Below are 12,073 nucleotides of genomic sequence, written 5' to 3'. Positions count from 1 at the left end.
TCTGCACTCCATTTTTTAATATTCCAGATTGACAGATAAAACTTTTTTTTTTTTACTTCAGATTTCTACAAATGATTTAAAAACTATAAAGCTGCATGGCTATCGTCATTTTTCTATAAATGTTCAGCAAAGCTGATTTCAATTGATTAAAGGCACAAATTCCAGACTTTTTGTAAAAGATTAGATATACATACAATATACAATGTTTTATTTATTTATTTATTTTTAAATCATTCACTCCTTTATGTGGCAATTAATCCAGCTGGCACAAAGTCAGAGAGCCGCTTTCCACGCTGAACCCCGGATACACCGGCTTCTCAAACACTGTGTAGAATGTGTGTATGTGTTTAAGTGTGTGTGTATCTGGCGACACGCTGTAAAAAGACAGAGTTCCAGCAGGCCAGTCCAGATACACACCAATCCTCTTCGAGTTTGGCATGTCTATGGTAAAGTCCTTTGTATTGTGCCTAGCAATGTAGTATCTGTTGGTTACACACCAAAGCACCCAGGAAACCAAGTTTGACCCAAGCTTCATGCGAGAATTCCACAGCAAAAGTTCTTCTGATTTCCTCTCAATTTCAGGATATGTGATGCCAATTTTGGGCAATGAGTCTTCCAAACAGACTTCCCAGTAACAGCGATGGCTCAGACTCTCATTACACAGAACCTGCTGATACAGCTGAAATCTCTCTGGGTGATCTGGGTACTGCTGCTGTTGGAAGGTGTAAGAGACCTTCCTGTTTGACTCAGACAGACACAGTTGTGTGTGTGCCGTGTTTGGGTTAAACGTGAGCTCACAGGCATCTGTATGAACAGAAAAAAGGTTGATTTATCTCATAACAACACATTTTAGTTTCTTTTTTTTATTTCAAGAAAGTAATGGCTTGGATAAGGTGCTAACAGTAACTCCCTTCTACCATGCCATCACATCACTTTTTTTTTTACTATAACAGCACCAAACAGTGTTTTATTAGTTAATGTATACTAAGAGTAAAAACTTACTGTTGGTGGTTAAAATGTGTTATAATGAAGTATAATGTACATTACAGTATGTGATTTTTGTCTGCAAACATGCTCCAGTGATTAAAAAAAGGAACTTTAATTTTTGACCAATTATAGACCTTGGTAATATTATAAGGGTGATGGTAAGTCATAAAAGTACCAAGAGAGAACAGGAGAGGAAGAAATCATAAAGAGGTAGACAACAGAACTTACACTTTTTGATCCCAGCTTTGATAAATCGTTCACTGTTTGGTTCCATCCTACAGAAATAATGTAATGTTTTAGCTACATTACAGTCAAAGAAAAACTTTAATAATTTACAATTATTCTGAAGAGACCTGCTGTATCGCAGTGTATCACAATTTATATACAACAATGCTTTTGCTTTTAATCGGTTCTGGGTGTGGAATTATTTTATACAGAATGGTCTATATTTTGCGTGAAAATTCACAAATCATCTAAAATCTTACTTGAGTGTCTTCAGTTTGCTGTTTTGATTATTCAGCAGTTCAGAGAGCAGCTTTTCTCCTTTATCTCCTGGGTTATTGTAGCTCAGATCGAGATCTGTCAGGACTAGTGAGGAGTTTGAACTCAGAGCAGATGCCAGTAAAGAAAATCCTTCTTCTGTCACTAAACAACCAGGCAACCTTAAAAAACAGAGAATGAAATATAAAATGAAAACAATTTCCAGACCAGCAGTGTTTAGATTTAGTATTTTGTTTGAAATTTAACCTCAGTATCTGCAGTTTGCAGTGTTCATTGGTGAGTCCTTCAGAAATGAGCTTCACTCCTGAATCCTGCAGGTCATTGTTATTAAGGTCCAACTCTCTTAAAGTGTTGAGAAGAGAGGAGAGGAATGAGCAGCTCTTCTCTGTGAGGTTACAGCAGTTCAGCCTGGATTCAGAACAAAGCCATGAAGAAAAGATCATTTACATTAACATACAAAATTCTGTGGTTGTAAAAAAGTAGGTCACACAAAGATCAAGTTGAAAATGTATGTATGCCAAGTGGACGCAGTTTGCAAATCAATTTTCAATATCGATTATTGCCGTTGTTTTTCATACTTGCCTCAAAATTTGCAAATTACAGTATAAATTTTCCCGTCCAGCAAAAAGCAGCTCCAGTCCTGTGTCCTGCAGGTCATTGTTGCTCAGGTCCAGTTCACGCAGAGAAGATGAAATTGATGTGAGGGCTGAAGCGAGTTCAGCACAGCTGCTCTGGGAGAAATGGCATCTTGCTAGTCTTAAAACAGTTATGAAAGTTAGCATTAACGTACAGTCAAGTTCAAATGAGTGGTTTAATTCCATTAAATGTTTTTATTATAAGTCATCAGTTATGGCAGTAATTAGATTTTTTCTCAGTAATTCATGTTCTGTAAAATCACAGCAATCTACAAACTCTACTTCACAGCAAGCAGTGTTATCCTTTCACAGGGTCTTGGGGAGAAGCCCAAGATCCATCCAGTGGCTTTTTTCCCCCTAAAAGTTATCAATTATCGGATGAATTATGACATCAGGAATCAGCAGCTGTTGGCTGTTAAGTTAGTGTTGAAGAAGTGGTTTGTGGGTCAGAGAATCCATTTGTAATCTACACTAACCCCCAAAACCTTGTGTACTTTAGAAATGCTGTCCTTCATCACCACAGTCATCAATGGATCCATAGCATCTGGCCATGTAGCAACTACCTTTAAGAAAGCAAGTGTTATGCACATCCTGAAGAAACCTGCTCTTCATACCTCAGACATCAACAATTACAGACCAGTATTGCTTCTCTACATTCTTTCTAAAATTCTTGAGTGCATTGTTTATAATCAGCTGTCTCATCTCCTGCAGAACAACCTCCATTATCCCAACTAATCTGGCTTCAAAGCAGCACATTCCACAGAAGCCCTTTTGCTGCTAGATCAGCCAAGCTGTCATCTGTCCTCATCCTTCTCCACCTTTTCACAGCACTTGACACACTCAACCATAAGACTCTCTTGTCCACCCTCAAGAGACTTGAAATTTGTGGAACAGCATGCGAATGGTTTGTTTCCTACCTGGATGGTCAATCTTATCAGGTAACAGGGAGGGGATCAACATCTGCTTCATGAAGAATCTCCACTGGTGTCACACAAGGATCAGTACTTGGTCCTTTCCCCCCTCTATACTTACTCTCTTGGCAATGTTATAGTCTCAAATGGGGTCTCTCCACTGCTATGCTGATGACACCGAACTTATCTTCTCCTTTCCTGTTATCAACCTGCCTAAGTTCTCCCACACCACCCCACTTCTGTGCTTCTCCATAGGTTTCCAATAGCTGCATCAGATTCAAAACACTGACGCTTGCCTACAAAGCCAAGAATGGACCAGCTCCCTCTTACGTTAAAGCTCTTATTACTCCTCACACTGTACCTTGCACCCTCAGTTCTACTAGCACTGTTCGACTGGTCTCACTATCTCTCAGGGTACTTGATAGGTATACATGTAGACTCTTCTTTGTTCTGGCACCGAGGTGGTGGAATGAACTTCCCCTAGATGTCAATGAATATTATGACAGATGTACTTTCCTGCATCAGCTGTAAACTGGACCTGAAAATGAGAAGCCAATACTTCCTCTCCTCCTGGTGGTAGATTTGCACTGGCAACATGACAAAACTATTGCTTGCACCGTTCTGCAACAAATCCCTCCAAATCCTGTCCATCTCATAAGCTCTTTGTCCATAGGCACTTGCAAACTGAACTCATGACCTGGGCCTACACTGGCATTACCACTGTTCATCCGGGAGTTCAAGGCACTTATGAACAAGGTACTGGAGGCCCAGCATGTCCTCGTACATGCACCATGCCATTACTTTTGGTGGTGCCAATGCTCAGACCAAAGACCCTAAAGCTCTGTCTGTTGGCAAGCTGGTACTGCTGCCCATACCCCTTGGTCACACATTACCATCAACTTTCTCACCAATCTGCCTGAGTCCCAAGTAATTACCACCATTCTAGTAAACATAGAGTATTCATAGGTCAGTTCCTGTGCCCTTTATGTTTTGATCACTAAGAGATCAAGGAACTCATTGATCCACTCTGCCACACAACCCATTTCCCCATTTCAGTGTGTGCCTGGGTATCAACCGCCCTTAAATGCGACAACCACCAACTCCCCAGCAGTAGTACCTAAGCAAGTATGGGAAACAGTCCAACAGAAACTGGAATTAGCTGCCCAATATCCAAGCAGACAGACACACAAAACGAGTATGAAACCCCCAGTACAAACCCAGTGACAGAATTTTGCTCACTACGCATGACCTGCGTCAACCACACTGCAGCAAGAAATTCAGTTCCATGTACATCAGCCCATTTAGAATATGTAAACAGGTTAATAAGGTGACATGAAGTTCAACATTCCCTGGCACTACCGCCGTAGCCCTTGATTTAATGTCTTAGATTTTTACTTTCATTTAAAACTAGTCATACCAGGCCCCTGGCACCACTAACCTGCCTGTTGTGGGACAACCTGCATACCTAGTCAAATCCATCCTGAACTTAGAAGGCAAGAATTGCTGGCTAGAATACTTTACCAAGTGAAAGTGGTATTGGCCTTTTGTTGTATTTGTTGCTGATCACCTGTTTCTTATGTTGTATTTTGGACCTGTCTGTAGTAATGGTGTAACAGTGTTGTAATCTTACACATTGCTGACCTCAGTATCTCCAGTTTACAGTGTGAACTCCTCAGTCCATCAGAAAGCAACTTTGCGCCCTTCTCCACCCTGTAATTGTCGCTCAGGTCCAGCTCTGTCAGAACCGAGTTTTCTGCCACTAGAGCTGAAGTCACAGTCTCCCAGCATGTTTCAGTCAACTCACAACCAGCAAGCCTGAAGCCAAAGACACAGCATACATACCTTCAAAGTGCACTGTATGAAGAATTCTAAAAAACAATATGACTGAAGGTAACATCACACGCCAAGCAGATGAAATACCAGGGAGTAGTCAAGGAATGGTAGAGAACTGGATAGGAATTTAACTCACCAAGCTTTTCTGAAGCAGCTCACAGCAGGGATGAGTCTCCTATAGGCTGAAATGGACGGGTTGAATTTTTTTGGGTTGAGTTCCTCCAAAATGTCCCCTGTCATTAATATCAAGTAGGCCAGAGCTGAGCAATTTGATGAGGAAAGCTCTCTATTTGGAAAGTTGTCTGTACACAGATATTTCTTGATTTGGTTGTAGAGGGAGCTGTCTTTCAGTTCCATCAGACAGAAGAAGTGATTGATTGATGTCTCAGGGGACATATCAGAAGATTCGTTCTGCTTTTGTCTAATGAACTGGATTACTCTGCTAATGCTCTTTTTGGTTACGACTGTTTGTGTAAGAACGCCTTGCAGGAGTTTCTGATTGGACTCAAGTGAAATGCCGAGAAGAAATCTAAGAAAAAGATCTAAATGTCCATTGTCATTCTCTTTGGCTTTATCAACAGCGTTCTTCAGCAACACATCTAGCTGAGTGTCCATAGAAGGGAAATCTTTGAAAAAAAATTGTAACTCATTCATGTTCTTGTTGAGGTAGGAGTCAAAAACATGGAGTGCGGCGAGAAATTCCTGAATGCTCAAATGTATGAAACAGTAAACCTTCTTCTCGTAAAGCACAGATTCTTTCTTAAAGATCTCAGCACACATCCCAGTGTACTCTGAATCTACACCGACTTCAATACCACACTCTATCAGGTCATCTTCATAGAACATGATGTTCCCCTTCTCCAGCTGTTTAAATGCCAGCTTGGCCAGCTTCAGGATCATTTCTCTGTTCATAGTCAGAAGCTTCTTTAAATCTCGCTCCTCTTTGTCATCATACTTCTGGTTTTTAATGTTCATCTGTATAAGCAGGAAATGGATGTACATTTCAGTCAGAGTAGTGGGAATTTCTTCACCACCATTTTGCACCAGCATCTCCTGAAGCACTGTAGCAGTGATCCAGCAGAAGATGGGGATGTGGCACATGATATAGAGGCTCCGAGATTTCTTAATCTGTGAGATGATTTTAGAGGCGTGATTCACATCTGTTATTCTCTTTTTAAAATACTCCTCCTTTTGTTTGTCAGTGAATCCTCGCACTTCTGTATACAAGCTCACATGCTGTGAAGGGATTTGATTGGCTGCTGCTGGTCGAGAGGTGATCCAGACCAGTGCAGAAGGAAGCAGATTTCCTTCAATAAGGTTTGTGATGAGAGCATTCACAGAGGCTTTCTTTTGCTCGCTTCTCACCATATGGACACTGAAGTCCAATGGAAGGCGATTCTCATCAAGCCCATCGAAGATGAATGCAAACTTGAGATTTTTGTACAAATGGGTATCACTGAATTTTTCCAGTTCAGGGTGGAATTCCTGCAGTAATTCATGCAGACTGTATTCTTCATCCTTAATCAAATTAATCTCTCTGAATGGAAGGAGGAAAATGCAGTCTATGGATTGGTTGGCTTCTCCTTCTGCCCAATCAAGAATAAACTTCTGAACTGATACCGTTTTTCCAATTCCTGCAATTCCTTTGGTGAGCACAACTCTTTTTTCTTCAGTTTTCCCCTGAAGGTTGAAAATTTCATTGCAGTGGATTGTTTTTTCTTGAGATTTTTGCACACTGGAGGCTTTGTCGATTTTCAGAATCTCATGTTCCTTGTTAACTTCTTTTAATTCTCCTTCGGTGATGTATAGCTTTGTGTAGACCTTCTTTAGAAGAATTTTAGTTTTGGTGTCCTTTTTGCCCTCAAAAATGCACTCGCATTTCTTCTTCATTTCGGCTCTGTGACTCGCCAGAAATTTCTGTAGAACTTCTGTAAACCAGTCTGTATGGGACAAAATAGAGAAGGAGCTTAAAACCATTCCGTATGTCTCCATTCATTATACAAACCAGGAAATGGAGGCTGCTTTCATTGTTGGGGTGATTTATATCTTTACCCACCTAAGCACCTAAGCATACCAAGCACTCTAGTGCCTAAATGACTACCGCCCTGTAGCACTTACACCCATAATCCAGTTTGCAGATGACAGCACGGTGATTGACATCATTGACAAAAATGAGTCAGACTAGAGGAAGGAGATTAAGAACCTGGCTGCATGATGCACTAACAAAATAACCTGCTCCTTAACACTAGCAAGACCAAGTAGCTCAATGTGAACTCTAGGAAGAACAGTGGTTACACACACCCCTGTTCACATTAACGGGATGATGGGGATCCACATTTCTGAGGACTTGTCTTGGTTCCAGTCTGAACAAGAAAGCTCACCAACACCACCTAAGATTACTGAGGAATAACCAACATTTTTGAGCTGTTTTAAAGGACTTCTACCACTGTACCACTTTCAATTCTACCACAATTGAAAGCATCCTAACCAGCTGTCTATCAGCCTGATACGAGTATTGCTCTATTATAGAACGGAAAGCACTACAGAGGGTGGTGAAAACCACCCAACACATTATTGGGACCCCAGTTCCAGCCTTTGAAGACGTTTAGAGAAGTGATGTCTGAATAAAGCTCACAGCATCATCAAGGACACTCAAGGTCAACCCCCTCCTACTGTCTGGGAAGAGGTTCAGGTGCCTGTGTTCCAAGACTAGTAGGCTAAAGAACAGCTTTTACCCCACATAAGTCTCCTTACTGAACTCTTCAACCCACTAACCCTCAATGATGGTAATGTACATTCACACTTATAAGCCCCTCAAAACTGCAATATTCTTTGTACATTCATATGAAGAGTTTATTTGCAAAAACCGATAAATGCCATATTTACAAAAAATGAACTGACTGTAGTTTGTTATTCTCTACATATAGCACAATCTGGACCCTAAAAACGTTTTGCTAGTCACTTCGAAAAGACTCACTTGCTGAGAGGAGTTTTATCGAAGCTGACTAAGGGATTGAGTATGTATAATTTTGACAAACTTGATGAACCTGTGATACCTTCTTCAGGGCATGAAAGGAAAATAAAAGCTGAAACTAAAACGGAACATTGCTAAAGCAGCATGTTACAGTGGTGAGGGAAAATCCCCCTGTATTGCATGTAATCACAACAACAAAGTTTGTCAGGTGTCTACATTGTCAGCTGAGGAGATTACAAAGATGAACTGATCATTTTATTCAACCACCGATAAAACTAAACAAGATGCCACTGTGTTGTCATACATGGATGTCATGCCAATTGTGTGCATTGTGATGTTTTGTTATAAACTATGGATTGCTGATTTTATCTAGAATGTTTAATATTGCTTATTAATGGTCTATTTTTACTGCTCTTTACCTAGACTACTTGTTTTAAGACAAACAATGTTAAATATTGTGCTTACATGCAATTACAAAGCAGTGACTTGGTTCTGCTTAACCCTAAAAGATGAAATGTGGAGTTAACTGCTTTTGCCAAAAAGCGACCTTTGGAGTTGCTCAAAAACAGACTTTTAATAAATAAAATAACATACTTTCAATGAACTTAGTTTAGTCACTAAGTTATCTGTATTTGTTGAGTTATTATTATTTAATCAAAACAACCCAACTTCAATTTGACTGATATTAATTGTAATGCACAACAGCAAAACATGATTTCTGAAAATTTCGCTTTTTTCAAATAAACTCTTCATATATACATGTATTATGTATGTTCAAAACATTCTGCATAGTCATACATACATATATAAATATATATTCTGTATATTCACACACATTCTGTACATTCACATATTCTGTGCATATTCAAATATATATTCTGATTTATATTTTTGTGTATTCATATATATTATGTATGTTCATAAATATATATATTTTCTGTACATTCATATATAGTTAAGAAGCTGAAGTTACATATTTACCTAAATTTTCCTTTTCAGTTTGTGCTTCTGTGGAACAACAAGAGAAACAGAAAGATTGAATGAAGGGCAAAATGACACAAGACAACACTAATCAAAGAATCTCTTCTGGTGTTCCCTACAACATTAAACATCAACCACTATGGCTTTTTGTCTGTTGTTTTCAATACATAGTAGGTAGGCAGCATTTTTCAGGTTTTTGTTTTGCATGTGTCTTTCTCAACAAAGAAGCCAATCCCATAATATCCTTACTAAAAAATAAACTTTACCATTTTAAATAGCAGCCATTTGTATACATTTTTATTAGTATTATTTAATTTTGCTCTCTTTCACATGCTCGCTAACATTAATTACCTTTCTAGAGTGTTATTCCTGCTCGCTCTTTAACACAGGAGCTACCACTATTCACCACTATATGATCTTACGAGCAGTAAAGTGAAAGTGAAACTGCTTTATTTACTGTTAAACTGTTGAGCAATGACAAGAAATGCAAAACTTTGACCAAACATTGTTAGCATTATTAACATAATTAGCAGGAATGAAATTTAAATAGGGACTTTTTTTAAAATATAGATATGAATTATACATACGAATGAAAGCAGTGCTGCCTGTGATGTCGAGGGCAACATGATCTGAAAATGTGCTGTTAATGAGAGCAGGAAGCGTAACAATACTGCCACTTTCAGCCTTCACAACAACAGAGAATCCAGCAGATGGAGAGACAGGAGACTGGACTGGAAGCTTATCTTAAAAGCATATAATAATAATGATAATAATAATAATAATAATAATAATAATAATAATAATAATAACAAGTATAGTAAACAAACCGTTCAAAACAATGAGCTACAAGTTAATGTTTAATCAATGTAGTTAAATAGCAAATGATTCAAATATTTTAAATAATAATAAATATATAATATGATAGAGGTAGGTAGATAGATATAGAGGAATAGTGGGTGGGAAAAATGAAATAAATAAAATCTTTAATTTACCATTAACAGACTGAGAGCCGATGGTGCGAGTCACTGATCTCTTTCTCCAGATCCAAACAGAGAAAACAGTCATCAGGCGAAGGAACAGCAGCTCTGGGTAATCTGGGAAATGAGACATGAAAAAAAAAACAGGTTTACAAATGTAAATAAGTGTGTATATAGGTAGTCAGATACACTATATTGCCAAAAGTATTCGCTCACCCATCCAAATAATCAGAATCAGGTGTTCCAATCACTTCCATGGCCACAGGTGTATAAAATCAAGCACCTAGGCATGCAGACTGTTTTTACAAACATTTGTGAAAGAATGGGTCGCTCTCAGGAGCTCAGTGAATTCCAGCGTGGAACTGTGATAGGATGCCACCTGTGCAACAAATCCAGTCGTGAAATTTCCTGGCTCCTAAATATTCCACAGTCAACTGTCAGCTGTATTATAAGAACGTGGAAGTGTTTGGGAACGACAGCAACTCAGCCACGAAGTGGTAGGCCACGTAAACTGACGGAGCGGGGTCAGCGGATGCTGAGGCACATAGTGCGAAGAGGTCGCCAACTTTCTGCAGAGTCAATCGCTACAGACCTCCAAACTTCATGTGGCCTTCAGATTAGCTCAAGAACAGTGCGCAGAGAGCTTCATGGAATGGGTTTCCATGGATGAGCAGCTGCATCCAAGCCATACATCACCAAGTGCAATGCAAAGCGTCGGATGCAGTGGTGTAAAGCACGCCGCCACTGGACTCTAGAGCAGTGGAGACGCGTTCTCTGGAGTGACGAATCGCACTTCTCCATCTGGCAATCTGATGGACGAGTCTGGGTTTGGTGGTTGCCAGGAGAACGGTACTTGTCTGACTGCATTGTGCCAAGTGTAAAGTTTGGTGGAGGGGGGATTATGGTGTGGGGTTGTTTTTCAGGAGCTGGGCTTGGCCCCTTAGTTCCAGTGAAAGGAACTCTGAATGCTTCAGCATACCAAGACATTTTGGACAATTCCATGCTCCCAACTTTGTGGGAACAGTTTGGAGCTGGCCCCTTCCTCTTCCAACATGACTGTGCACCAGTGACCAAAGCAAGGTCCATAAAGACATGGATGACAGAGTCTGGTGTGGATGAACTTGACTGGCCTGCACAGAGTCCTGACCTCAACCCGATAGAACACCTTTGGGATGAATTAGAGCGGAGACTGAGAGCCAGGCCTTCTCGTCCAACATCAGTGTGTGACCTCACAAATGTGCTTCTGGAAGAATGGTCAAAAATTCCCATAAACACACTCCTAAACCTTGTGGACAGCCTTCCCAGAAGAGTTGAAGCTGTTATAGCTGCAAAGGGTGGACCGACGTCATATTGAACCCTATGGATTAGGAATGGGATGTCACTTAAGTTCATATGCGAGTCAAGGCAGGTGAGCGAATACTTTTGGCAATATAGTGTATATAGGCACAAACAAAAGTAACACTTAACATGATGCTTCCACCACCATGCTTCACAGTGAGGTGTTCTCAGAGTAATCAAATCAAATAATTCACCAGGTTACAATATAATTACAGTACCTTACACATCATCATACAAGTCGACTTCTGAAGGCTTTATATGATGGTAATAAAGTGCCAATAATACATAACCATGTGCAATGTAAAAAACAAACAAACAAAAACTGATTTAAAATGGTTTGTGTTGTCTATTCTCTTCCCTCTTACGCACAGTCTGTTTAACGCACAGTGTAAGGTTCTGTTCGGTTTCTCTTTTACTCACCGTTTGGAAACATGCCGCCTTTGAGCGCTTACATTAAAAAAAACTCGTTCTATAAACAAGTCCTGTAGCCTCTATTTGAGTTTTGTCATTGAGGTTAAAGAACACAATCCGTAGCTTTACATCTGACCTTAGCACAAAATGAAATAAATTACCTCTCACTTCTCACCTCAAAAAAAAAGTAAGTAATGTAAAGGAAAGCGATAACGTGAATGGCTACTAAAATGTGGAGAGCCAATGGGGTCAACCTACCTGGAAAAAGATGGCATGAAAAGCCACTGTGGTAGTAAACTTTCCATTAGTTAAGTTCAAACTTTTCATCAGTTCTTTTCCTAAGTTCAGGCTTTTGCTTAGAAATAAGTAACTAGGGCACCGTTTGTGATCATTCTATGTGGAAATGAAGTTCACTCTTCAGTGACAAATAAAGACAGCTATGTTTCTATTTTAGTCCTTCATGCATTCAAACACCGTTCAACAGTCATGTAGTGCCACATAATGAGTAAGATGTTTATTAATTTA

At 39.6% G+C, this 12,073-nt stretch overlaps 1 protein-coding gene across 1 annotated transcript; it reads right to left on the bottom strand.

The window, feature by feature from the left end:
- Positions 1-39: 39 nt before the first annotated feature.
- LOC131346786 (NACHT, LRR and PYD domains-containing protein 3-like) lies at positions 40-11,743 on the bottom strand. The gene is made up of 11 exons (XM_058380413.1): positions 11,558-11,743; positions 9,815-9,916; positions 9,410-9,565; positions 8,823-8,849; positions 5,004-6,807; positions 4,676-4,849; positions 2,071-2,244; positions 1,735-1,896; positions 1,473-1,649; positions 1,216-1,262; positions 40-804 (listed from the first exon to the last, which is right to left on the bottom strand). The coding sequence occupies exons 1-11, from the start codon at positions 11,568-11,570 to the stop codon at positions 254-256; spliced, it is 3,387 nt and encodes a 1,128-aa protein (XP_058236396.1). The 5' UTR covers positions 11,571-11,743; the 3' UTR covers positions 40-253.
- Between the last annotated feature and the right edge of the window lie 330 nt (positions 11,744-12,073).

This window comes from Hemibagrus wyckioides, linkage group LG26 (genome assembly GCF_019097595.1).
Source record: "Hemibagrus wyckioides isolate EC202008001 linkage group LG26, SWU_Hwy_1.0, whole genome shotgun sequence".
NCBI classification, from domain to species: Eukaryota; Metazoa; Chordata; class Actinopteri; order Siluriformes; family Bagridae; genus Hemibagrus; species Hemibagrus wyckioides.
The sequence above is the reverse complement of the archived record's forward strand: the minus strand, read 5'-3'. Positions and strand labels throughout refer to the sequence as shown.

Coding starts and splice junctions, on each gene's coding strand:
- LOC131346786 (XM_058380413.1), bottom strand. Junction 6,808..8,822: donor AACTGAAAAGGAAAATTTAG/GTAAATATGTAA, acceptor TGTCCCATACAG/ACTGGTTTACAGAAGTTCTA. Junction 2,245..4,675: donor TGTAAACTGGAGATACTGAG/GTCAGCAATGTG, acceptor AACTGTTTTAAG/ACTAGCAAGATGCCATTTCT.